The sequence below is a fragment of the Phalacrocorax carbo genome, chromosome 2 (genome assembly GCF_963921805.1).
Source record: "Phalacrocorax carbo chromosome 2, bPhaCar2.1, whole genome shotgun sequence".
Lineage (NCBI taxonomy): Eukaryota > Metazoa > Chordata > Aves > Suliformes > Phalacrocoracidae > Phalacrocorax > Phalacrocorax carbo.
Genome location: NC_087514.1, coordinates 113,943,095 through 113,970,172, shown reverse-complemented (window position 1 = coordinate 113,970,172; position 27,078 = coordinate 113,943,095). Strand labels below are relative to the sequence as shown.

Sequence of the window (27,078 nt, the reverse complement as noted above, 5' to 3'; positions counted from 1 at the left end):
ATTGAGGCAAAGAACAGTTATGCTTTCCTCAATATTAGTCAGTAAATTCAGGCAGGTAACAAAAAAATATCTTGTTTTCTATCATTTGATTTTGTAATAGTATTACAACAGGAGCAATGTATGATTGCACAATTTTGAACCTGTACAGAAGGACTCAGCAAGCTCCATCACAACTGAGATTAAGCCAGCTGTGTACAGATATTGTGCACGTAAGACATCAACTTATGGGGAATACAGTAATCTGAGTCAGGTTCACTGTTTAACCATTTCACTAACACAAGTGATCCATCTCGGTATTTTTTTTAAATGAATCCAAACACTACTTCTAGGATTTGATAAAGAATGGGGTCAAGACCAGAAACATCACAGAACTAAAGCTCCGTGCCTGCTTTTTAAAGTCCGTCTCTCCTCTACCATAGTATTAAAAGACTCAAAACACCACGAAGCGATTTGTCATACACCTTTAATGATAGCACAATAATGTAGTGGTTCTGCCTTTAATGAACACTCTCCAAGTTGCCCTTTTCAATGAAAACTAAATACATGCAAGGAAGTAAAATTACACTGCATAAACAACATGATGTAAATTAATCTTTCAGTGTGTTTGGACGACTACTTGCATACGGTCAGAAAAACTTCAACAGTTATTAGGGAATTGCAACCGTTTTCTAGCCACAAGCTGTGAGAAATTCACAACTGAATGTTATTCAGGGCAGTTGCGTCTCCTCCTACTGGAAACAGTAATTTACCAAATCATTCTCAGCTAGGTACAGTGACAGGTACACTAGGAGTGTAAAAGTTTTAAAGTCAAACTTTAGTGAGTAGCTCTCTTTGGCAGACAGCTGGATATGCAGCAATCAATTTACTCAGCATCCTGATTCTGACTAGATGCCACAATCCACACGAACTATGCACTCTTTTGAAGCTAAATCTAGATCAAAATTTTACAGTTGTACCTGAAGTTCTTACTGATGTAAGAGAGGTCTGTGACCTACTGAAGACTTTATTCCCGATTGTGTACTGCTCATTGTAAATTGATTAAGAAGTCACACTAGAGGATCCTCTTGGCCTCAATTTGCAAAAGCAACATCCACCATCAGCTTAAATGGAAGACGAACTTCAAGAAGCCTGCCAGTGACAGACAAGCAGCTACCAATACCAAAACCAGATGCCTGCAAGTGTCTTCTGGTGGATTAATTTCTTAAAATAATACAGCTTTTTGAGCAGACCTTTAAACAGGCTGGATGTATTTATTTTTCAAGCAGCACAAGAAAAATCAAATACATGACTTGTATGTTCAATCATCAAGCAACAGTTTCCATGTTTAAAAACTGCATTCACACCTTCACTTTTACAATTAAATACTGCCACATTAGTTTCTCTGCTTAGTAATAATTTATATGGAAATCAGAAGCTTGTTTAGGCAAAATACTAAATTTAATTACAAAGGTGCTTAAAACAGATGTACGAGGTCAAACAAGTGCAATGTACTAATCTAACAAATTATAATTACAAGGTGATACTTGAGGAAGCCGGTGTCAGATGTGCACGGGAATTAAGGCTATGACACGAAAGTGTTCAAAATGCTGAACATTTTAGTCAAATGAAATATTAGGTCAACAATACTTAGTCTTGTGGGGGTTTGGGGACTTATCTACGCTCAACAGGCAGTTCCTCAAATGCTGGCGCATACAAAAAGCACAGGTTGAGGCCAGAAAGCTGGGAGGCACGCTGTTGTGTTACGTGTACATCAGCTCACACTGCACATTGACAGCCAGGAATACCTTTGCAAGATACATTACAACAAAGCTGTACCAACAGCTTCACAGCCAGCTCATCAGGGGCACTATCACCTATTTGTTTAGGACTTGGTGTTTCTTGCAGTGCATAAATGGATGTCAGTCTCTGACATGGAAGTCAACTGCCTCAATCTTTCTCAATAAGTAATAATGACTGCACTGGAAATTTTAAAACAGAGGGGAGGAAAATAACTTGCATTTGCATGGGATTTAACCAAAGAGGTTACAACCATTACATTAAGAGGACTGCATGAGCTTCAATGAACCTCAGTTCATCTGAGAAAGGCTGCATGCCTTCCTACTGCCCAAAAGTGAGCTTAAACAAATGGCAAAGAGCAAACATACATATCAACGAAGACCACATATTATGAAGATCACTTCATCTTTAACCACTGCATTGAGTCTTAATCACTGTATGAGTTTAAATCGCAGTCCAACCTGCTAGCTGGATGCCAGCTTTTAAAAAGACTGAAAATTAATACAAGTTTCTTGTTCTATCATTTCTAAAGAAAGGAGGATACTCTTGATCAGGTTGTATGTTTGGCTCCACCGCAGCTGGGACAGTGGGAAGACGACTGCATAGAAAGATCTGTATGGTCTTCCTGCCCATAAGAGAAATACTGTGAAGTATCATTACAAGAGTCCCTATACAAAGCAGCAAGCAGCCATGAATCAGCTTAGCACTGCAGAGGGCACCTCATTCTGCCTTTCCTCAGATCAATCTACCAAAAATAACCCCAAAACCCAAACCCAAACAGACCAGTCAGCTTTCTAATATCCTTGGGCCAGCAAGGGATTCTGTGGGAGTGAGGGGAATGCAGAGAGCTAACAAATGGGCTACACAGATTTGGGGTGTAGGAGAATTCTACAGAAGAAACTCAGGTGAGGAGGTAGCAGACAAGGATATTGAAAAGGGATCTTTGAGGGTCCTGTTTCTATACCTTGTACATGTAAATACCAACCACTTGCCAGGCTCTTAGAACTCACCACCATGAGCTCCTAAGCCTAAATTTACTTAGTGTGCCTTAAGTTGCTGAAATTAGTTTTATAGGTGCTTAAATCCTTTATGCACCTTTATTCAGTCTTCACTACAACATGAAGCCTGATCACTTAAATCCCAGACAGAAGATAATGTTAGCCATTTCACACAAGCAAGCGATTATTTTCTATTATTCTCTTATCTGCATGCTGAATCAGAAAGTTCTAGACTCGTCATGAATAAATGCAGCCCTAGTCTTATTTCACCAGAGCTCTTCCTGCATATCAAGTATTACTTAGTCTTTGAAAAGGTATAAATGTGTATTACAGAGTTGTGGAATAAAACAGAAAAGAGCATCAGAAGTTTTAGGAGATGCACAAATGCACGCAGAGACCAGGAACAACAGCTGCAGTTCTATAGATTCATTTTTACTTGTATGTCAGAAGCAGTACATTAGTAGAGCTTTAGGGGCCTTTTTGCCCTTCTCAAATGGAACTACTGAAACTAGCCGTATCCTCTCAGGTGTTCCACAGCCATTCTATCTAGTTTGTCCTGGAAAAAATTAACAAAGGCTTTAAATCAGATCCTGTGTTTTTTAATTGCTGTCTGAAGCAGTAAAACTGAAAACCTTGTAAGTTGTTGGACAATAACTATGTGATACAAGCGTGGCTTTTCAGGTGCATTTGAAAAGCTAATAGAAGAAATTGGAACTTAATTTCTTAAAACAAATTACATTCAAGCCTTCTTGTTTCTCTCTTGTACAGCTGCTGTATTTTATTTGAGGGATAGAAGAAATAACTGACTTGAAAACTTGGCCCTGGAAAAGAACATGGCAAAATGCTGACAGACACTGACGAGGCAATAAGCTAAGAACCTTTTACTACAGAAAGTTGGAACCTTTGGTAATGTAATGTAGAAAGCATTAACAGCTCTCATGTGGGGATGTTGGAAGGCATAGAGAGGCACAGACATAGCAAAAAACCAGGAAATAATCTCTCATAATCAGGAAATGTAGGAAGGGGAATACACTTGCATACAGAAGACTCTGCATGCATGTTACATACGAAATACAGCATTATGTCACACCTTTTCATATAAACTATTATATTACTTCACACAAGGATACGAACTGAGACGTTTCAGTTACTCTCTCAATTCTAGTGTTATCTTCCTTATAAAAAAAGTAGTAATCCAAACAGAACATTCCCTGAGTCGACACAGAAAATCGATATAGCTGATTTTTGTTTGCAAGAGTCTTCATAACTTTACTGGAAAGAAAAAAAAGCCACGCAGAGTTTGCTACTGTGCTAGTTTTAGGCGGTTTTAGTATTTTGTATTCAATACTTATGTAACTACACTGACGGTGTAATTACATCCTAATAGAGCAAGACCTCACAAAACTGTCTATGATCCAACCCCAATTTGGGAGAATTGTTTTGTAATACTTTTCCCAAAACGATCTCTCCAACTGGAATCCTATTCATGTCCCAGGGTAAAAACCACAGTCAAAATACATGCAAATTTATGAAGGTCTACTGCACAACGTCAAGAAAAAACTGATTTTGCAGCTGACACACAGATTTGGGGACAAAAGAGAGCTAGAGACAGATTAACGCAAACAACTGTACATGGCTACAGAAGAGAAAAAGAAAAAAGAAAAAAAAAATCCTTAAGTCAGCCAGCTTTACTCCGCACCCTGCCGATCTTAGTTTGCAGGTAAAAGCAAGAAAGTTCCACCTGGCTTGGAACCCTTTAAGGGCTGCCACCGTACACTTTTTGCAGATATGCGCTCAAATCCAACCTGAAAGAGGAATCAGTATTTACACTCTGCTGATTTTCACAAGAACTCACAAATATTTGGCTAATTGGATTGAAAAATATAACTAGTTTACATAAATATTTTCAACATCCAACAAAACGTACAAATCTAAAGTCAAAACACATTCGGCTTGCCACAAGCCCTGTGTGCTAATGTCTGTATAAAGGCTCAGTTTTAAATAAAAGTAGTCATTTTAAATACAACCAATATGCTGCAATGCCATCCCGTTGTATGGAGACACTCACCATTCTTCTATATTTCTAGTGAAACTGAATGATAACATTCCACATCTGCTTGCAAGCAACATATACCTTGTTTTGGTCCTGGGTAGTTAATCTCCACTCCTATGTTTTGGAGCCATCTTTTTACAGCTCAGAGAAAGCACTGCACCTGAAATATGCAGCAGCACTGTGCAAAACCATCATTTAGTCCCCGAGGCTTTGGGTTGACTGCGTAAAAGTGGAAAACCACGATGACATAGCTGATTTCGCACTTGTGAAGGCTCCTCCAACTGACTGACCTGTATTACAAAACAAACAAAGGTCAGTAGTGCAGTGTTATCAATACTATACTACTACAAAGAAATATTTTTAAAAAAAAAAAAAAAATCACACAATCAGTTCTCCAGTTTGGGATTTAAGATCCAAGTCTAGAGTCTGTGTCAGAAAATGTTCAAAGAACTTGAACATAGTAGCTCAGCAGAAATGGTGTATGTCGTCCTTTGCCCTGGAAGGCTTGCTAGATTTAGGGCCGAAAGGTGCTCCTTGCCATAGTGTACAACTGCAAAGACCACAAAAAGGCATATGGAATAAAAGAGAAAGCTAAACAGTTTTTGGCAAAGCTACTGCAGAACAACTATCAGACTCTTCAATGGGTAAACTCACATTACCTTGCACCGTAAGAGGACAATGTGATGTTACCCCTGTTCAAGTGCAACACATGCTTTTCCAGAAAATTACAGACTATTGCAAAGTCTGCAGAAACTGACACAAGGTCTTCCTCTGATTTCAGCCAGCTCTGGATAGTATCAAAGTGATATAAAAATGAGAATAGCTCAATGCAGAAGGTGATGGTGTGGTCTTAAGCATTTCCAGACCACACAAAAGCTTTTCCCCGAACATCTCTCTCCCCACGTTCATATCCAGCCCACACTGGGAAAGGAATTTACACTAATTTCTCTGGCCTAGCTGCTTCTCTTTCCACTATTACACAACACACAGGGCCTCGATCCACAGCTTTATCCCTCAAAAGGTTGCTCTGTTTTGTATGTATGTTATAAAGTACCTTTGGATTGAAATGAAATATAAATGAGATATAGGATGCTTCTTCAAAAAAGAGACAGCTCAAATGCAAGCTGGTTTTAAATAAACTTCATACCTACAGCTTTTCCCGTTTGTACAACATTTCGGCTAGTAGAAACCATCACATTTCCAATCTTCTTTCCACGTTCACTGTTTTGCACAGAGCTAAACAAGAGAGATACTGAAGACTGTTACTTGACTGACTGACTTTGTATTTACAAATACATAGTTAAAATATCTATCAATACACACACAGATCTATAGAGCATACACATCTGTAGTTTTTTATATATGTCTGTGTATATATATACACACACGATCAAGCCCATAACTCCTGCATGCGTCTCTCCTGACACACACAGATCAGTTAGGCAAGCTTCTCAGAGGAAGAAAAGATACTGTCAGCAAGACAGGAATCAAAATGCCCAATGATTCATTCTTACACAACACAGTTCATACCTTTCCTAAATGTTTACCAAAATGCATTTATGTTCTAAATTACAAAGTCAGATTTGCAGTAGTTTTGAGAAATTTTAGCCCTAATACATGAGCTTTAAACAAAACAGTGTTACTGTTCAGTCACTATTCTTTTTTCTAACAGTTTGCTTTGTATCTTGCTCTACGATTGAATATTTTATGAAGTACAGTTTACACTCATGCTTTTGTTAAAGAAAAAGATGACAGACTCACTCTATTGTCATTTGGAAAGGAAAGTATAAAAAGCAATCAGGTCTACTGCAGAAGTGCGATCACTTGAAAATAACCTCCTTCAATTTTAAATTGTAACATTCAAGTCCACATTTCAGGCTTTGCAAAACTATTTATGTAAAACTTCACAACACAGCATGCCACATCCTCTTCCTGCTTTTAAAATCTTCAGTGTAGATGCAAAAAGCAGAAAGAATAGAGTACACCAAGAACAAGTTTAGGCTCAATTTCCAAAAGTAAGTCATTTTGATGAATACCTGACAGCAAAGTCACAGCTGGAGAATAAAGGCACTGTTGTAAAAGTATTTAATATTAGATACATGCTAAAAACTACTGGTCCTTTTAACACTGATTCAGGCTACTCAGAAGAGTTACTATCTCCCCTTTCAAATACAAAAATAGGGCAAGATTATAGATACCTCCACATCTTTCAAATTAAGTCTTTCTACAAAGACCATCCATTAATAATAGCTGCTATCAGCATGCACCTTACTGAAGGCAATTACCTTGAGGTAAATCTTGCTTCTTTTGCATTCCCTATTGCAATCACAGAAATGTAATCTGTCAGTGGTCAGCAAAAGCAATAAAAAGGTTCAGCAGGCTTCAGCCTGCTGAACCTTTTTATTCTTCTAGCAGTTAGCATGTGTTTTAGGCCTATTCACAGTGTACTGACAGTAACAGTCTACAGTCAAGGCAGGCGCAGAATCAGCAACACGGAGGTATTGCTGTTTTACAGGCATCTTAAAGAACCAGTCTCTGATGTTTTATGGTCAACTAAGTGAGAAAACAATCTTTTCTGGTGCATAAACAAGACGAGATAGTTAACTGCAACTCCCAAGACCGAATTCTGGCTTTGGTTAGAGCTGAACAGCTATGGGACTAACAAGCACCACTGAGTTTTAGACTTGAATACTACAGGTAAGAGCTGAGACCAACTTAAAGTTCATTTGAGTTTGGTGCAATAAGAGATAATGTAAACCTCACTTTAAACTTCTAAACTGAAGAAACTGAACCACGTCTCAGTACATATACAGTGAACTTCGAGAGTTTTAGAACAATGCTGTATTAAAAACCAGCTAATTAAAAAAAATACAAACCTGTTTTCTCCTAATAATGAGACCTGAAGTCAACATACAGAAAAACACTGATAAAAGTTCTAACAGCTTTAGTTTACATTTTAAAAATAATTACACAAAAGCGTTATAATTGCAACGCAAGAAAATCAGGGCTGTATTATGTGAAGTCAAACACAAAATAGTGCATTAGCCCTGTTTTTCCCTATTTCAGGCAAACATTCCATCTTTAGATGTGGTGATGTTTTGCAAGAGAACGTTGAGTATAGTTTCACATACATGGCCAATTTAAATCACTGGTTTGTTTAGTTCATCATAACAGTTATTAATATTTGACCACACTTTAAAAAAAAACAAATCAAAGTGCTATATACTTACTGTGACAATCTTAACTTGACATCGGATACAGAGTACTGTCCGTGGAATGGGTGGCTAGAAGAGAAGGAAAACCACAAGAAAACATTAAGTATTTATTTTTTCACAATGAATCCATATCATGCAATTATTAGCTGTATTCCCCTCTGTGGCTTCCAAAAAAAAAAAAAAAATCTTTTGTAGATACTCTACCATACCACTTTACAGAAGGCTACATCCCAGTGACTACTGAACCTTAGATTTCTTATGAACTACCTGGAAGGTGCCTTCTATTTACAGACCAGATATTAGCAATCTTTTCACATTAAGGTAGAGGCACATGCTTCTAGCAACACAGAGCAAATAAAGAAAAAAACACCTGAAACAGACCAAAAGAGCTTTGTATGTCCAAAGAAAAATCTTCAGACTACAGCAGCTGCCAAAGCAAATGGAACTCCGTGCAGTACAGTAATAACCCATGCTAAACAACACACATGCACAGCCAACAGTGTTACCAAGCCTGGCATCATCTAATCTTTGAATGAAAACACACAGAAAACAATCCAAAGTGTAGAAGATACAACATGAAACAGGCAGCTCCCCTCCATCCCCATCAACAGCAACCCTGGACACAGCTATTGCCTGGACACCTGGAAGCAATTAATAAAAAGCAGAACCATCTGAGGACAATTCCTGAGGAATGACAAACTTTCTATAGCTGGGGACAGCCAACAATCAACTTGAACAACTTTCACTTCTCCTGACTCTCGATATATTTTTCTTCATAAAACTATAGCCCAGAATTAGAGTAAGGTATTGAAGAACATAAATAGTTTCTGTACTTACCGAATAGGGCCCCAAAGTGTCACCCTCAGGGCTTTATAGGAGTAACGAGGGGAATGACGTAATTCTACAGAACAGTGTGCCTGGCTACACATACTAGGAGCTTTCCATGTTAAATGCTAAGCAAAAAAGCCAACCCCCCCACTCCCCCAAAAACCCAAAACAATTAAATAAAAATGGTTCCTTACCTAGAATTTACCTCTGCAAGAGCTGGATGCTTGTTGCTATTCCATACTCTGTAGTTGTGGGTGTTTTTCCAGGCTGCTACAAATGGCGTTCCAAAGTCTGACAGAGTCTTTTCATTTTCTGATAAATTAAAATAAAGGTGAGGCTATGCAGCAATTAATTAGAGATGTAATACAAGACAAATTACTTTTCTTCTAAAGAAAAATTAAAATTTTCCAAGCTATTATCAAACCAAAGACAATTAAAACTCTAATCAAAATAATAAAACATCTTTGAAGCATCCCAAATACACAAAGCCAGGAAAACAAACAAACAAAGCCTAGAAAAAGAGTTTTCTTTTTCCAGGTTGAGCTCTTTACTTAGACATTTATAAATGAATTAAAAATAAGAAAAGTCATCCAAACATAGGCCTCTCAACTTATTCTCTAGGCAAAGACAGCAAAGGGGAGAGAACGGCCACATCGGAACTAAGAAAAATATGATTTGAACTGGTCTTGGTCAGACATACTGGGCTTTGCTGTACTATGTTATTACTCATTTAAATTTAGTAAACCCTACATCCACTCCAAAATTGCAGCACAAAGTACTGTGAAATTATCTTATAACAACATCCCCTTTAAAACATAGAAGAAGAGTATAGGAAATCCTTTTAGAGCCAGCCAGTGAAGCAGTATGATTTACCAGAAAACCCTGACATTTCATATCAGCCAGGTAATAATCTTAAAACATTATTGTTATCAGATAAAGAACTTGTATCTTCCAGACTTTAAAATCAAGTTCTCAATCCCATGTTTTCTCACAAATACCACAGAACAAGATCTGAATTAGTTAATTGATCTGAATAGAGAATAATCATAACGAGAATGAAGTTAAGAGGGTCAGTGCTGGGCAAGCTATACATTTTCCACAAATAAACCCCTGATTCTTTGTTAAATTAATGCACAAAAGGCTGGAACATAGAGAATTCCCTCTGAGTTAAGACAAAAAAATGTTGAGCTCCAGAAAACAAACTTATAAAGCCTCTAGATAATGCTTTTCACTTATGTGAATCCCTACTTAAGACCCTTGCAGGAATGGGAAAGTTATGGAACAGCCTAGTAAGACCTCCTGAAAACAGCCACTCAACTTCATGTCTCCTTGAATTCAGTTAGTTCCCCCAAATTAACTTCAGGTTGCAATAGTTTGTAAAACATGCAAGCTTGTAAAAGTCTAATCATATATGGGGTTTCAGGTACTTCTGCTTATGAGGAAAGCTTCATTAAATCAAGAAGGAGACAGACAGAGAAGAAATTGTCTGTAAGGCTATGAAACAAGAATTAGTAATAAGCTTGTCAAGGAATAACAAGGATAGCCAAGGGTAACCAAAAAGCAGCCTAAAATGAAACGTTAGGCAGAGGGAGAACCAATGCTTAACACAACAGAGCAAATGCTTATTACACCCACCCTCATCTCAGTCCCTAGATAAGGTATCTGTTCTACCTGGTTGCAGCACAGCAGCAAGCAGTGCATGAAGATAAGCACTGAACTGAGCCCTGATCCACTCATCTCCTCCTTCCCATCCAGTGCCATCAAGGAAAACATCATCTCTGTTCTCAGTTACATGCTTCACCAAGTAATCTGCAAATCTTAGGTCAGCAGTTGTTGGGTTCAGGATCTTACGGAGTTCTGGATCATGGATTTGTACATGAGCATCTTCTATCTGTTTGAAGTAATTCCAAGGGTAAGCATTTCTCTAAATAAAACTGCTTTTATATACACTACTATATATTTCTACCTAAATCTAAAGCCACAGCCCCCCCAAGCATCAAGAAGGCACAAAGGGCCAAAGAAATAATGAATTAACTGTTCTCAGAAAGTCAGATACTGCTATGATACAACCAGAATCTGATCAGCTTCCTGGCACATAGTAAAAGCTGCTTATTTGACAGGATTTGGCAGAGGAAGTTTGGTGCTCACATAAATTTTCCTAGAGGCTCTTAGATTATCACTTCCATTTATTAGGTTTGTTACTTATACGTAGCCTATCTTAGGTTACCAAATGTTAATTATGTAGTTGTATCTATTTGCTAGAACTGACACAGTGTTTTCTTAGAGAATAGTTTTTTAACTTCTTGATTAAATCAGAAGGAAGTCAATAGCAATGTGCTTTATTATCCAGCTGTATCTGTTTCTCAGCTGCAAGCACTTATTTTTGAAGACCTTACAAAGTCATGACACAAGAAGTTAAATTATACCAGCAACAAAATAAAACCTTAAGAAGTGCCCTGCAAATTCAGATATTGGATATAAGAATATCTAATTTTTGGATAAACATACTTTGTCTGTTTATAGATAGATATTATTAATTTTTAAATTCTTACTATATATATAGATATAAATATCTAATTATAGGTAACAGATAAAAAACAGAAAAACATGTATTAGGTTTGGATGGCTTATCTAATCCTATCCTAACAAATGATACCAATTTAAATAAGCTTCTGCATTTAAGATTTTATTTCCTAGGGAAGTAATTCAAAATTTGGGCTTGAATGTAAAACTTTAAAGGTGTATTTAAAATGCAACCTCTGCTTCCCCCCACCCCTAGTTCAAGAAGCTCAAATGCAAAGATTCATACTTCCACAATTGCATCACTCAGATGTTTCTGCTGACGGAACAGGATATTGGTGGCTCCTGCAACAAAGCCGCGGACTGTTACATCTGACAGGAGATGATGCTGCTGCAGTGCCATGTACGGCAAGCAAAGGTACCCCTAAAGTAACAGAGATATTTAGAGGATTAACATAAGGCCCCCCAAAATTGTCTATATTCAGAGTTTTTCCTAATAAAAGCCAGCACATTCTACCCAGAACCAACCTTGGTTATTACAATTTCAGCTACGATTATCTATTGTTTTGCTACATCACATCTGCAAAGCAAAGCAACCAGATTCCACGTGAAATAAGTTTTTCAAGAGGTTGTGTTCCCTTTCAGCCTCGGGACTGAAACTGAAACACAATGCAAAGGACAGAAATCAGGTTTGTTTATAAGACAACAGAATAGGCAGTATAAATAAGAGTGAGGTCTCAGGTAAGTTCAGAGATAAGAAGTCAGTGGAGATAAAGATTCATCTCTCCACTTGCATACCATGGTGCCTTCTGGTAGCCCTGAGGCATATAATGCAGGAAAGCTACAGACTCCTGTCCACGTTTTGTAGGTGGAGATTTCCAGGCTGCAGAGATAGCAATCTGTTTTTGATAAGCATATGCATGCCTGCTTTCAAAAAGAGCAGGATAGAAAGCAATACGCTGTGTTTTTTAGCCACTCCATGCTTGTAAGTTAACCTAGTACCCTACATTCCAACCTAAAAAAAAAACCTCCAAAAATTTTGAAAAAAGGTTTTGAAGTCAGTCATTGAGAGATCATTAAGAAGCAGCTGTAGGTACTGTAGTTTTCTTTTAAAATATGGGATCAACGTACCCCTGAACTCTAATACTGAAGTCTAATTCCAGCTGTTCAACTGCATAAAGCACAAAGCAACTTATTCACTAGCAGAAACCCAGAAAGGCTAAGGGCTTACTGGACAGAAACAAAGAGCACGTGCACTTTATCACACAGTACATGGTAATTGGAAACATATGGAAGAAAGGAGCACAACTATTCCCTTTTGTTATATTAGACACAGGGATGGCTTTCCAGATGACATGCACTTATCAGCTGAAAACAAACAGCCTGTGTCAAAGGAACAACAGTGCTTTGAGAGGAATCACCAACTTAAAATGGAAAATTTTTAAAAATATATGGCTTGAGAAGCTGGCAAAAGAAGGCTTAATTACTGTCTACGCAAGTAGCAGAGTCTTGGAAATCTTTCACTATTTGAAGTATCAAGTCTCAGTTCCCAAACTCACATTTGTCTGCAAGTGTAACAACTTTTATTTCCATGAATGTGTTCCATTCTTTTAAAAAGAGTGCAAATGAAATTAGTATTAGATACTACAGAACTGCTACTAAGGAACCTGTTTTTCCTTGTGCTCTGGTGTACTTTGATATGGTATTATGCCATCTGGGAAAAACTCCTCCCATTCAAGTTTGTCAGATTTATTAGTCTTTCCATGACATGGCATAAAGCAACCCCAAGATGAGAGCTCTAAAAGAGATTCAAACTTTCCAGTAAGTGGTTAAACTACAACTTTGAATCATATTTTTCTGATAACTTAGAGACGTAGTAAAGCCTTTCTGCTTTAACTACATTAGATGAACTCAAATGAAAAGTGCCTTTGTGGAACAGAAGGTAAACATGTAAACGATGTCAGCTTCCTTGCATGTATTTGTAGACCCCTTATCAGTTGTTTTCCTCTTGCTTTCTATCGAGTATTTTCAATAGAACTAGAGTAAATACCATTTACAGGCTATTATTTTCATTAAACAGACCGTAAAGACAAACACCAGGCCGCAGATCTTTGTTGAAAAGGCATTTCTAACAGCAACGTGAGGCCATACAGGGCAATAACATTTGAGCTGCTCACTTGGGCCCACATAACGTACCATTTCCAATGGAAGTTATCGTGAGCAGCTCAAACACAATCATGAAATATAATGTTCCGCAAGGAAATGCAAATAAGCACCTCCAAAGGAAGAAACACCACTTTTAACCTCATCAGTTTGATGAAATAAATCTGAATCTTCTACTTTCTGGGCAAGTGTTCATCTAAAAGGTTATTACATTAAAAGCAAAACAAGGTATTATATTGCTTCTTTTACTGACAAAAGTATCTCTAAAAGGGATGCATCTGCCCTGTTTTCTATGGGAAACCAGCCCTAGTTATATTGCTTGTATTGCTTGTTATCTGACAATGCCCAGAGTCCTTAGAGAGACCCTGGAATACCTGGAGTAGTTCAGTTAGGCACAGGCATAAGCTTAAAATTCAGCAGCTCAGCACCATGCACAGGGAAAGAGCCACAGACAACCAGGAAGAGCTATCATGTAAAGAAGGGTGAAATTATATACATATATATGTATACATTTTTGTGTGTATGCATATACACACACTTACGTATGTTTTGTGCATATATATACACATACACATTTATAAATACATATATATATAAAAATTAAAAGAGTAAAACATAGGTTATTGTCAGCTAAGACACAGCTTTCAGAATCTTAGTTTAGATTAACGTCTCTAAACACTTAAGTACTCTGATCTTGCCCCATATAGGTTAGGTCAACAATTCTTCAGAGTAAAAGAAAACAATAGTTACTGATACATATCATTTATTAACCACAGTGGGGTTGCAGGTTACCATAATGTAGAATTGAAAACAGTATGTAAGTATACATTTGAAAGAAAAGTGGAATGCATGTGTGCGTGCACCCACGCTTTCCACCTGTTTAGGAACACAGTCACTTGCCAGAGACCGCACTTACGTGTTTGCTACTACCCTACTGTCCATTTGGAGCTGGGTAACCAAAATTATTAGCCACTTCTGAAAAAAACAGATGTCTCCTGAGTTACCAGATACCATGAACAACATATTTACCTTTGTAAAAATTGCCAACGGCATACCATACTGGTCCTCTTCCAAGCCAGATATAAGTCCTGGAACAAACACTGTGTGTCCCGTATTTGCTTGGGGCTGCACGGTGATTGGAAGGCTTTCTGAGCTTGCGCCTTCGCTTGGAAGATTTCCAGCCTGGTCTGAGGCTATATTTTCATGTTCTCCTTCTTTCAAATTAGACTCCTCCAAAATGCTAGGATCTAAGGTCTCCCAGTCACTTTCAGAGGATGCTGGAGAAGTGTGGGCAGGAACTTTCAAGCGCTGCACAGTACCATGGGAGGACTGAGCTCCGTTGCAAGTCTTCTCTGACTGGGAGAAAGGCACGTTTGCTTTTTGACTTTCCAGAGAATGGTCTCCTGCCATCTTCCTGCCTCCCTTTCCCATTCCCAAGTTTGTATTTGAAGTATCAGCAGCAGACACAGAAACATAACCATCTAACCGTGGTGTATTTTCCTGCAAGCCAGCATCCTCCGATATGCTCTTTCTTGGTCTATACAGTGAGCAGTCAGTAAGACCATGTTCAATCATACCTGGAAAGTGACAGCACGCAAGAATATCAACATCTCAACAGAAGTGTGACTTCTGTTAAATAAAATTAACAAGTACTCTTGTATGCACAGTGGAGAAATCATGTATTTTAAAACGCTGCTTTGAGGAGAGGGGTGAGAGGTAAAAAAACACGCGAACCCCACCCTTTCTCTCCTAAAGAATCTGCTCAAAATTATTTGCTTTGAGAAGACTGGCTAGAAGCTAACAATTCACAAGGTTAAGGGGTTTGGGTTTGTTTGCCTGTTTTTCCTTTTTTTGAAAGTCACATGTAGGAGGAAGAGGGAGGTTTGTATTTTCATTGTTTAAGGAACTTGGCAGGAATGTGATTTATTCGGGGTTCCACCTATGTTACCCACAGGCAATACAGAAGATGCAGCGGGTCCAGTTAAACACAAGAAATAACCCATAGAGTGCAAGTAGTAGGTATTAGGCAATGTGACATACCAACATAACTCTATTGTCACGTAAATTGTTTTCCAATTCAAACAGTACAGCCAGTCTCAGTTATCACCAGAAAGCACATAAAAAGAAGTCCAAACTTCTCTTCTTACCAGGAAAGAGTGACAGGACAGTCATCAGAGCTCCCACCAATCTATTTACTGGAGAAATATAAAACAGCACCTGGTGGCGGAAGGGAGGAGGGGTGGTGGGAAGACAGCATGCAAGAGAGGAAAGGGGAATTAGGGAAGACAGAATGAGAAAAATAAAATTACAGTTAAACATGACAAAGATATACAGAACACATGCAAACTATTCAAGGCACTGCTTTTTATGTTATGTTAGAAAGCCTGCTTACCAACAAAAGCTCTTACAACATTTCCAAGTAAATATTTAAATATGTCTATTGCATCCTTTTATAATGTTTGTAATATATGTTTTATATACACATGTGTGTGTAATAGATACATGTCAATCATTCAGATTTGTCAGTCATTCGGATTTTTTCCCCAAATCGATCCAGTTACTGAATGACTGACAAAAAAAGGTTTACTGGCACGCAAATGTTGTTCCGCATAAATTCTTGTTCATCTGTAGTGCACTGAAGTCTCTATTATAAATCAGAGGCCAAATAATCTCCATTCCAGGATTCTGACAAAAACCTATGCCAAAACATGTCTTCTAAGAAAACATATTAAAGATATGCAGATAAATGAAAAACAGCATAAATGCAGGATACATTTATTACAGGTATCTTCCTATGATTAAAAAAAATATTTTTGGAAACAGACGACATGACTGATTAACTTTGGTAAAGCACTTACAGCATAACATGGGAAAACATAATCTCCTTAATTAAATCAGAGAGACTGGGATTAGTAAATTAGTTAGGAATTCAAAAGGGGCATGTTAAAGGCTAGCAATGAAAGAAGAAACAAAAGAAAGACTGAATATTACTACTGGAGTTCCTCCAAGACAGGCCTTCAGGGGGAGGAAAGGAAAAAAGCCGACCCCCACCCACCCCCAAAAAAAACAAAAAACCAAAACCAAAAACCCCATGCAAGTCAACTTGTTTAACAATGCCATTTCTACATGCTTAAGCAGCACAATACTAGTAAAATATACATGAGCATTACAGGGAATCATCAATGCAAAGGAATACAAAATGATCTAACCTGATGACTTTGCAGGCCAGTTTAATAGGTTTATGATGAAATTAAAAGTGCAAGTTTGCAGACTTAGACTTAAAAGATTTCTGCTGCAAGCTAGGAAGACACTTTAGGAGTGACTGATGAGTAATAGCTCATGTTCCACTAGCTTTTGCCAATCTACAAGCTACTGAATTGATGGAACCAAGAGAAAGCCCTATGCAGTCCTAACACATTCCAGACAATGTTTAATGGTACCTCAGCTAGAAATAGAGTGTATATATAATCTTGAACATAGAAAAAAAAATTGTACAAGATAGGTGAATTCAAATCACAACAGCCACAGAAAAAGCATAAGAAGAACAAGCAGGTCATCTGAGAAAAGAATTTTGGCTGATTCCAATGGGAATAAAAAAGTCTAACTTTTTGATGCTGCTCTACAATGCATGTATGAAAGATGCATGACATAATACCAGTGAACTACAACAGAAACCCTATGATATACCCCTACAGATTTAGATTTTCAGATACCATGCGTTCCTAGCCAAACTTATTTTTAAGCTTACAAAAACAATTAAGTCTATAAAGTACCACCTTGTTTTCAAGGTATCTATTCCAGCCTAGGTTTTTGTTTGGGTGTACTGTTTACTAAGCCAAGTACTTTTCTATATTTGTTCCATCAAGTCCCTCTGCCATCTTTCCGTCCATGTGGATGCACACTTCCTTACCCCTCCCACCCCTGTTACATGGCCTACAACATATACATCAGCAAACTGGGTGGTCCTGGCAGCAGTAAAATCCAACGATCACCATCTGGAAGTAGTCTTCCAGCCTAATAACAGCTGACAGGTGAAAAAAAAAAATTGTTCAGCCTGTGGAAAGGCATCAACCAAACTGCTATGGATTAAAGGAAATCCGTCTGTGGCGTTCAGGCATTTTTCAGCTCTAGGAAAACTGACATTACTAGTGGCTTCTTGCATATTTATTTAAGGTCTTTTAACATACAGATTCCCATAGTTACTCTGGAACCTTAACATCTGCCAGAAAACAGGAAGTGCCAGAAAACCAAACCTCTTCCTTTTGAAATTGCAGGTGTTGTCTTCCTATTTGAGCTTAGGGAAAAACAGAGCAACCTGCAGGTTTACTCAATAAACACCCAATTATTTTTGAAACAATTTCCTATGTTTGAGTCATATGAACATGCTTGGGAGACCCTCCTTCTCCCCTGTTCCTGTACATTTATGTCTTGTGGTTTGAGCAGCTTCGGACAAGAACTGTATCTCAGTAAAGCATTTTATTTATGTATGTTCAAATGCTGTACTGACCTAATGAAATGCTATCCTAATTTTTTTCAACAGATCAGTAGACATACTTTACAAAATCTTAACTAGAAAGTATTTTTCCACTTACGGTTTAAAAGAAAAAAGAGTTACTGTAGACTTTCAGAACACATTAAGTTATTTTTGGGAAAAAGCTTGCATATCGAGTCTTGATTACATACATTTCTACATGTGTACTCCTACTACGTCAATCATATTTTCTCAAGTATACCTTTTACATAGCCTTTAATATAGCATTCTGTAGCATATGGTTCTTTGATGCAGAAACTGCATTTATTCTCATCAATAAATACTTAGAACTGTCAAGGTATATCTAACTCACAGAATTAAGTGACAAGTGCAAAAGCTTTGGAGAAGCTGCTACTTCTATTTTTAAAAGCCATATTTACTGCCTCACAAAAGATACCTAGGCCTTGGATATAGACTTTAAAAAAACAAAACCAAACTAAACCCACAACTGGTTCGACAGCTTATAGAATAGGTCCTACTAACTTTCCAGTTGCAGCTAACAGGAAATTCTAATGCTCATTCTCAGTGCTCTGAAGAAGCTGGGTTTTAACACAGCAAATTCACTGAAGAAAAAGTGACATTTGGGAAACTGAAACAAAACTTTAAAAAAAAAATTTAAAAAGCAAACAAAAAAATCCTTGCATAAATGTGTCTGCAAGCTGATACACAGTCATTTCACTGGAAGTTCTTGTTCCAGGGTATTAATATATACCCTGAACAAGTGTGTCTACTATTTCACATCTGCTTGTACATTTTGCATATTTCACTTAAATTGCTAAGATAGCATTGCTTCTGAGGCAGTAAGATAGCCCAAATAAAACAGCGAGCCTAGAATTCAACAGTTTTTACCAATTTATAATCTGAGTTCAGCCTGACCTAACAGATACCTGCAGCAGACAACATAGAGCTTTATCTATGCAATTCCAGTCTGAAGGACGCTTCTAGCACTCACTTCCTTTGGTATGCCTATTTAAAGCCCGAACCAGAAGTTCTACTTACTTAGTGCCTGTTAAGCTGTATACTCCTTTTTAGCTACCAGCATTTCCTGTCGGTCCCTTCACACATGTACCTATTTGCATTATGTGTACCTTCCCTATCTTTTGTAATGTTAAGTTTCTCCACTCATATTTAATCACATTTTACTTACCCTGGCTGGCACAGCTATTAATAAGGCAGAGTGTGGACAGAAGTAGAGGCAAATTTATACATCAACACACAGCTGTTACTGTTGCTCAATTTATATATGGATGCAAAGTATACTTTTACTTTATTTTACTTAAATTTATCACTAGTATATTCTACATAACTTCATATGACAAAAAATTTAACAATTGCATTTCTATTTCAATTGCCTGCCTCAGCCTACGAAATGTTACCTTTTTCTCTAGAAGAATCAATTTAAAAAGGATCAAGACCTGAAAAACACACAAAAATAAAAGACATCATGAGTGGACCAGTGTCATTTATCAAAAATACTGTGCAAGCAATCTCTTATTCAGGATGTTAGTCACTGCATAACCGTCAAATGACCAAATACATTTGACCAGTGAAACCTAGTATTCCAAAACCCTTTCTCCACCTGAGCACTCATCTCAAAATAGCATTTGAGATGCAAAGAAAACCCTGCACAAACTAGAATTGCGTAATTTAAATCATACAAAGCTTATCAGAAATAACATGTTGTGTAATCCCAGAATTTTAAAAAACAGTAAACTGCCTAAACATAAAAGAGTTCCTTCACAGAAATACAGAAAAGAATTCAGCTAAATACCAAGTATAGCATTTACGTCGCCTAATTCTAGGCATCTACAGATGAGGCATCTAGACCAGAAGTGGCTGTCCAGACTTTCTACACTCAAAGAAAAACACACATGCTTCTGGGGCATGACTGGCAGACATCTGAAGTTAAAGAAAAATGAGTTCTACCCCAAAAATCTACTGAGCAGGCAAAAAAATACACCATGAAATCCAGATTCTCTTAATTTGCTTCCTTGATGCCTCTCAGTTAATAAAAGATTCTAAATGCTATTTGTACCTTAGCTATAAGGATACACACTCAATTTCAATAGTCATGAGGAAAAAAAGAAGAGGTGAAAGTCCCCTCAGACTCTATGATGGCAGAAGCTGCAAAAATTACAAGATACAGGGAAAAATGCTCCAAGTTGTGTCTGCACAGACTCTAGCAGTGTTGTTCTACCACATCTGTCTGATGAGAAGCAGGAAATAGAAAGACGACTGTAACTGACATACCACTTACACTTTGAGAGAGGACTAAAGAAATGTCACACAAACCTAGAAATCTCCAGGGGATCCAGCAGACAAAACTTCTCAGCCTGGAACTTACTTTCACTGAAGTTATGTAGGCAGAAGGGGAAGGGAAATCAGAACACTGTAACCACAAGTACTTAGGAAACAGTCGTCTTACTCCTAGCTCAGGTAAGTCTAGACATGTTTATTTTTCAGTTCCTCACTAAGCATTTTACTCCACAAAATAAGTGCTGTACTTACTATATCCAGCAGAGAACACCTACCTTATGTCTAAAGTGAAGAACAAGATCCCGAGGAGACAGACCTGAGATACCAAAGAGAGAGCAATTTTTACAGTTTAATAGCTAGTAGAGACTAACTTACTTCTTGCCACCATTTTCCAGGGGGAGGGGGGCACCCATTATGCATTTTATGTGAACCTGGTTATTTCAATAGCAGAACTCATACAAAATTCTTTCTTTTGAGCAGGAACAAGAGTTAAATCTACAACGGAGACAATAATAACATAGTCACACTCAGTTACTCCTGTTGACTGCCAAACAGCATTATGGAAACACTGAATGTGTTGTCCATGTGCAATGTCTGTGCATTCAGAAAACACTGGGAAGAATCAGAATTGAGTGGGAGATATCCCAAATAACAGGTAGATGAAAGCTTGAGCACCCCACACCATCAAATAGTTCCATCTAAAAATTAGGAAGGTAGTTTCCCAAAAGCAGCCAAGCAGTTGCTTGTCAGACACTTAGGTCAAGAGGTAACATGGCTTTCAACCTACAATTAACCCCTATTATGAAAGGAACACTACATTTATTTGACATTTATTTAAATCCATTAATAAAGAAATGCATAACAATACTGTGCAGGCACACAGGCCTCTGGTGCTTAATTTCTTAATGCACATAGACAACTTAGCTTGGGAAGGAAATGTGTTGATTAGTGTAACGTTACCTCTGCTACTTGTACAAAAGCCACTTACCAAGATAAACTTGTGACCCTTCTAGCAATGTACTGCCCAAGGAACTATTCATATGATCATAAAGTTCCTGTAAAAGTTAGAACAAAGTTAAAAAAAAAAACCCAAAAGCCGTTAATGGCACACGGTCACGCAAAATCCAGAATAAATAGAATTCACTTATTCAAGGATTTCAATGTCTTATTCCAGATAGAAAGTAAAATTTTACTAATGGAGTCAAAGAAGATACACGCTGACAATCGCACTCATGCTTATATTCCATCACAAATCAGAAAGCTGACCCTCTGTCAGATTAGGGGAGTTCATTTAGTTCACATTATTATGAGAGCCGAATAACTGACTTACCTATGCAAATGTAACATTTGAGCACTAATTAAAACCACTGAAGTCTGTAGCCATACACTGAAAGCTTTGTTCTGTGTGGCTATTGCTTAAAAGTTACCTTTAGAATTGAAATTTGCGAGAAGTCTTTTTCTTCAAAATACGCATGTGTAATGAGTTGCAGCTTTGCCTGAAGTAACCCATACAAAGGCTTGGAAGGAAAACAAACACAAAAACAAGTAAAGAAAATTTAGTCACTCATTCTGAACTTCAGTCTTCTCCCATTCTTATCTTGCAATACAGACACATTATTACACAGAGGTCATGGAGGAGCAGTCCTTAGTTGCTAACTCACAGCATCCTTCTCCTGTCCTCATTTTAAATGATGATAATTCTATTTTCTTTCCATTTGCGCATACCATACCATCACTGAACATCTTTCTAGAAAAGTACTTTCCTGCTTTAAAGCTGCTCATGCAGCTCCAGTAATAGTTCTTTATTCATCTTTAAGCACAGAAATAATTTCTGTTCCCTGCCTGGTGACCAGTAGGTTTTGCTAAATATGCAGAAATACAGGACATTCCTCCAAAACAAGAGTACGCTGTATGTATGACTATCTTCAAACCTCTTTCACAGTTGTCAATAGCCACTCTTTCCAGTCATTATATTGGCCAAACCCTTAATCCTACTACTCGAATAATGTTAGTAGCACTTAAGAATAATCAAAGCGTAAATAGATATCCTGGTCCCTGACAAAAGGCAGACACTTTTACAATTGCTCATACAAGGAGATACCAGTTCAAGGCGGCTCACTCAAACGCCATAGACTTTGATTCAATTTTACTTCAGTATTTTGTTACCCTCTGCAAGAGATGTTTGGAGCCAAAAGTTCCAGACAAGAACACGGAAAACAAATCCTTTTTAATATCTTATTTGAAAGTGTTTTGGGAGTTAAACAAACATTCTTACCAGCTGACTGAGAACACAGACACTTTTCTGTACTGTTTCTCGGGTGATGTCTGCTTGCCGTACTTTTAATGCCTAAGAAATAGAAGTATTATAGTATTTTTTTACCCATGCACAATTTCAAAAAGAATTCTTTCACAGGTCTAGTTGCCAGCCCCTATTTAAACAAAATCCTAAAACTGACTGCCTTCCATGGTGGAATATCCAAACCATGCAACAGTATGCCCTTACCTAGTAAAAATGGTCATAACACTCATATGTCAGAGTGGTGTTCTCATCTTACTGTGCACAGCAAAGATCCAAGTACAGCTGTGATGATAAACAGAGGACTGTTTAAAAGACATTAGCATGAGAAAAAGGCAATAACCCTGGAAAAGGCAATGGCATTTTAACAGGGTAATTTAACAGAAGAGAAGCCACAACATATCACTCGTTATGCTCTAACATCTGTGAAAATGGACCAGGTTGAAAAGTCTTTGCCTAGAAACTGTTTGTTTTATACTCAAGGATTTTCTTTAAGCCACCCACAAAATAAAGGAGGTATCATCTGCAGAATCATCTACGCTCTCAGCCAGACCAAATGGTCCCAGCACTTAACAGCAGGCCTAGAAAGGGTGGCGGCAAAAATACAGCCAAGTGACTCACTTAATTGTACAAAACAGCAAGTGTCCGGACTGCAGCCCACACATCAATAGGACAGATGGAAAGAGTGCTAGAGCTGTCATATGAAACACATTGTTTCTATCCTACTTGTTCCAAAGAGTTCATTTTAAACATCTATTTACCTTCTTAATTGGTTACTAAACAGCATAAACTGGAATCAAGAGCACAATAAAGTCAAGTTATTGCATAGTTAAAGAAAGCAATACTCTAAATTCCAGAATACAGTAAAGGCTGGCTGCGAAGATAAGCGAACTCAAATCAACGTGGACTTCGTTCAAAAGAAATGGAATTAAGATCTGCATGTGTGAAGTTTCTCCTACAGCATAAACAGGAACTTGAAATATAATCAAGGTATGATTAACAATAAAACAGAGTCCATAATTTACATCTTCTGAATATGTGACTCATTTAAAACTCAAACCCACATGGCATTCCAGATTCTTGCCATTTCACTGGAAGAGGGAGTAATTTTTCAACAGATTTGTAATAACTAAGTGCTTTATCAAAGTATAGGACTTTTGAAAATATGGGCAGATTCTAGGAGATCAAGTACATAATTTCCTCAGTGTCATCAGGTACACACTGTAGTGCTCATCAATTTTTCAGCTTTACTGCTGAAAGTTCAGTATTGGTAAGCAGCTACAATGACTGAGAAGGTCACAGTCTACTCTGCAAGTGTACTTTTGGCAAGGAAGGTAGGTGAAGAGAAACATCCCTACACTTGCATGGTCAGATCGTAGGAAATACTCCAAAAATTCTTCACGGTCACACACTGAGAAATTTCAACTTTTTCCACCCAAGAGGCCTACTTCCTGGAAGCATGACTTGGCCACCTGCAGACTGTCAGCTTCGTTTTGCTGCTTGGTGCTGATACCTGGATTAGCACTCAAGAACCAAAACATATTTTTCAATTGCCTTAAACATTTCAGAAGATCACAACATGCCTGCTGACATAAGGGAAAGAAACAGTTCTCAAGTTGCGTAGCTAGCTACCATGCACATTTTCATAGATTTTTTAAATGTAAGCTGATCATGCAATTTGACTGTTGGTGTAAGGCAAGCCACTGAATTTTAGGGTTCTTAATGCATCAAGCCTATTATTTCATGAATATAATACACAGTTTGGAAAGTTACCTTCGCTTCAATCTGCCTATAGCAAGAAACACCATATACTGTGGTTCGATCCCCACATCTTGGAGGCAAATGGAAAAACACGGTATCTATGAAAACAAAAAGACTGTTTCATAAGTCACAAAAGTTCAGTATTTTTATTTTCAACATCACTTATTTATAAAAGGTTTACTGCTGAAAATACTGGCACACTCATTTTCTGAGACTTAAAAAAAAAAAGAAAGAAAGAAAATGTCATCTATAAAGCTATGTCTGCACCCAAATTAATTTCCAAACGGCAAGAAGGTTTGTGGAAGAATCTCCAGCTGTGCTGATATGGATATTCTAACAATAGCCTCATGTTTAGCCTGACCAAGCTCCTGTAAGTCCTCTGATGGGCTCTCAGAAGCAGCTACTGACAGCAGAGAAGCACCACTGAAACCTACAGGCATGCTGCTTTCCCAATTCAGTACAGAGGAGCAAAGACAAGGCACTATGAGGCAAGGTGTACAGTTGGAGTGCAATACTATTAAGAAGGCCAATGCAATGAAGATAGGGAGAAAAAACCACCAAGGAGGACATCTACAGTTGACATCTACCTGCTAACACTGCCAAAGTAGGTATCCGTGAAGCAGCATCACTGTGCTAACGAAAAGGATTTGTGAATCCTAGTCTCACAAAAAATAATTACTGTCTCTGTGCAAGTGTGGCATCAAAGAAAAAACCTCTATAAAATATGACAAGAGAAAGGCTTTTATGGCTTGAGATATACACACACACACACGCATTTGCTAATACTGCAAAAAAGTTGCTAAATCCTAAGTAAAGGAGAGGGCATTATGACTGCCTTTCAAAACATGAGTGAAATCTGGTTTGAAACCAACTATTAATTTTCTGTTTGCTTCATAGTAACAAAATGAGACAATCCCATATGCAGTAAAATCCAACAGAAGGAGGGCCTGTTTATAACAAAGCTTTCCTTGATCAGGTTTGATTATACTATAAATAGCACCAAGGGTTTTAGAAAGCCTTTAAGACTATTTCCTGTACCAAGTCTTCCTCTTTCCAAAAATGTAACTATTAGTGGGAATTAGTTTAGAACTCAAAAATAGATATCTAATGAAGTTACAGTAAATGTAACGTAACTATTAATTGAAGTGTATTTTCCTGTTTCAAGTTAATACGTATTCTTGCCTACAAAACACAAGGATATACATCAGTTTTGTTGCCAAGTCTTTTTCTTTTTTCCCCTACCAAAATAACACATTGATAATCTTTTAGTGCAGCAGTGAAAATAATCAAAGTTGAGCATTAACAGGGATGGTACTGAGCCAAGAGAGGACAGGTATGTGGAGCTGCGTATGATTTCCCTGGCTTTGAATGCAGCCTACTGCTCATTACATATTTAACAATGCAGAAATTAAACAAAATTCATGACCTAGAGCAGAGTCAGAGACACCCTTATTGCTGCTAGGAAGGGGATTATTTTGATACTACTCCTCTGCTTCCACATGAGGTCTCTGGAAGCTGGAGAATTAGGAAAGTACATCAACTTAAAAAAATCTTCTTAGAAGTAGTATTAAAGGGTTTCTGTGATTTTGGTGTTATAATTGACTTCCTTGTTCGCTGCTGTGCAGAAAAAAAGATGAAATAACCAAACATGCATATAAATGTCAAGCGATGACCTGAACTGCTGTCAAATAAACATAGATATAAATGCAACACTACACCAAAAAACCCTCAACCTGGAGCAATTTTATTAGTACCTACGTGGCAAAAGAATCATTCTATCTTCATTCCACTGACAAATATACTAAAGCTCCTGTTCCTGCCCTTTACATTTGCTGGTTTTCAAAATATGCCATTCTATAGATATTGAATGACTTGTAGGTCATTCTAAAAATCTCTAAATTAGTGAAGGAAAAAAAATCATAGTACCTACATACATTACAAAGCTGAATTTTAGAATTTCATTTTTCCCTTATCTCAAAACTGGATTAGGTTTTATTCAAGAGTTTATTCTCCACTCAAAGAACTTCTGAGAAAGCTGGTAGCCTTGTTTTGCACTAGGACTACACACAAATGCTATGCAACCCTTAAGCACTTATTGACATCTGATTTCTTAATATGGGAAGTACACCTTTATCATCTACGTTCACTTTAAACTCTGAAGCAACATATGATTGCCAATGTATTTTGCAGCTTAAATAAAAAGTTACAGGAAGTCTAATAGTGAAAAGAATTGTTGATCAACTGTTCAGATATCAGGATTTTTCTTTTGGTTGCAGTCAAACCAGTACATACAACAACTTCTCTCATTGCTTACCTTCCTGATAGTTGTGAGCGCCATCTGGTAGGGCAAGAAATGGTAAGTATTTCCACTCCTCTGGTAAACTGTGGCTATCATGTCCTTCTCCAGGCTTTAGGGGGGGATAGGAAAATTCAACCTAAACAAACAAACAAACATAGAGAGGAGGAAAAGAGAATACGTTACTGTTACCAAACAAGCAAGCCTCTGTGATTACGCCTAGGACCTTTTCTGCAGCAATGGTATGAAATAAAGTTTTTTCTTCCTAGTAGCATTCCTTGTCTCTTCCTCCAAAGCACCCATGGACTGACTCAATGTGTGGTCTAACTGACAGGCCCTGGGCAGGTTTGGCTTCCAAAGTCCTTCCATCCAGCCTTGTACCTTT

The 27,078-nt window shown here is 37.7% G+C and overlaps 1 protein-coding gene across 3 annotated transcripts in view; it reads right to left on the bottom strand.

The window, feature by feature from the left end:
• The window catches only part of AVL9 (AVL9 cell migration associated), a 51,788-nt gene that overhangs the window by 10,058 nt on the left and 14,652 nt on the right, over positions 1-27,078 (bottom strand). The window contains exons 2-16 of one of the 3 annotated variants that reach the window (XR_010371644.1): positions 26,712-26,832; positions 24,410-24,495; positions 22,616-22,687; positions 21,768-21,857; positions 21,329-21,395; positions 20,616-20,656; positions 19,461-19,499; positions 15,701-15,770; positions 14,583-15,130; positions 11,680-11,814; positions 10,542-10,761; positions 9,065-9,182; positions 8,058-8,111; positions 5,975-6,063; positions 4,909-5,117 (exon numbers count right to left, since the gene is read on the bottom strand). Coding sequence is in view for 2 of the 3 variants with exons in the window: in XM_064443908.1 (XP_064299978.1) it covers positions 5,023-5,117; positions 5,975-6,063; positions 8,058-8,111; positions 9,065-9,182; positions 10,542-10,761; positions 11,680-11,814; positions 14,583-15,130; positions 15,701-15,770; positions 19,461-19,499; positions 20,616-20,656; positions 21,329-21,395; positions 21,768-21,857; positions 22,616-22,687; positions 24,410-24,495; positions 26,712-26,832 (1,845 nt within the window). In the remaining variant the exon portion in view is untranslated. Of the gene's footprint in view, positions 1-446; positions 5,118-5,974; positions 6,080-8,057; positions 8,112-9,064; positions 9,183-10,541; positions 10,762-11,679; positions 11,815-14,582; positions 15,131-15,700; positions 15,771-19,460; positions 19,500-20,615; positions 20,657-21,328; positions 21,396-21,767; positions 21,858-22,615; positions 22,688-24,409; positions 24,496-26,711; positions 26,833-27,078 lie in introns of those variants that run through there. The other 2 variants (XM_064443908.1, XM_064443909.1) reach the window with 2 other exon arrangements.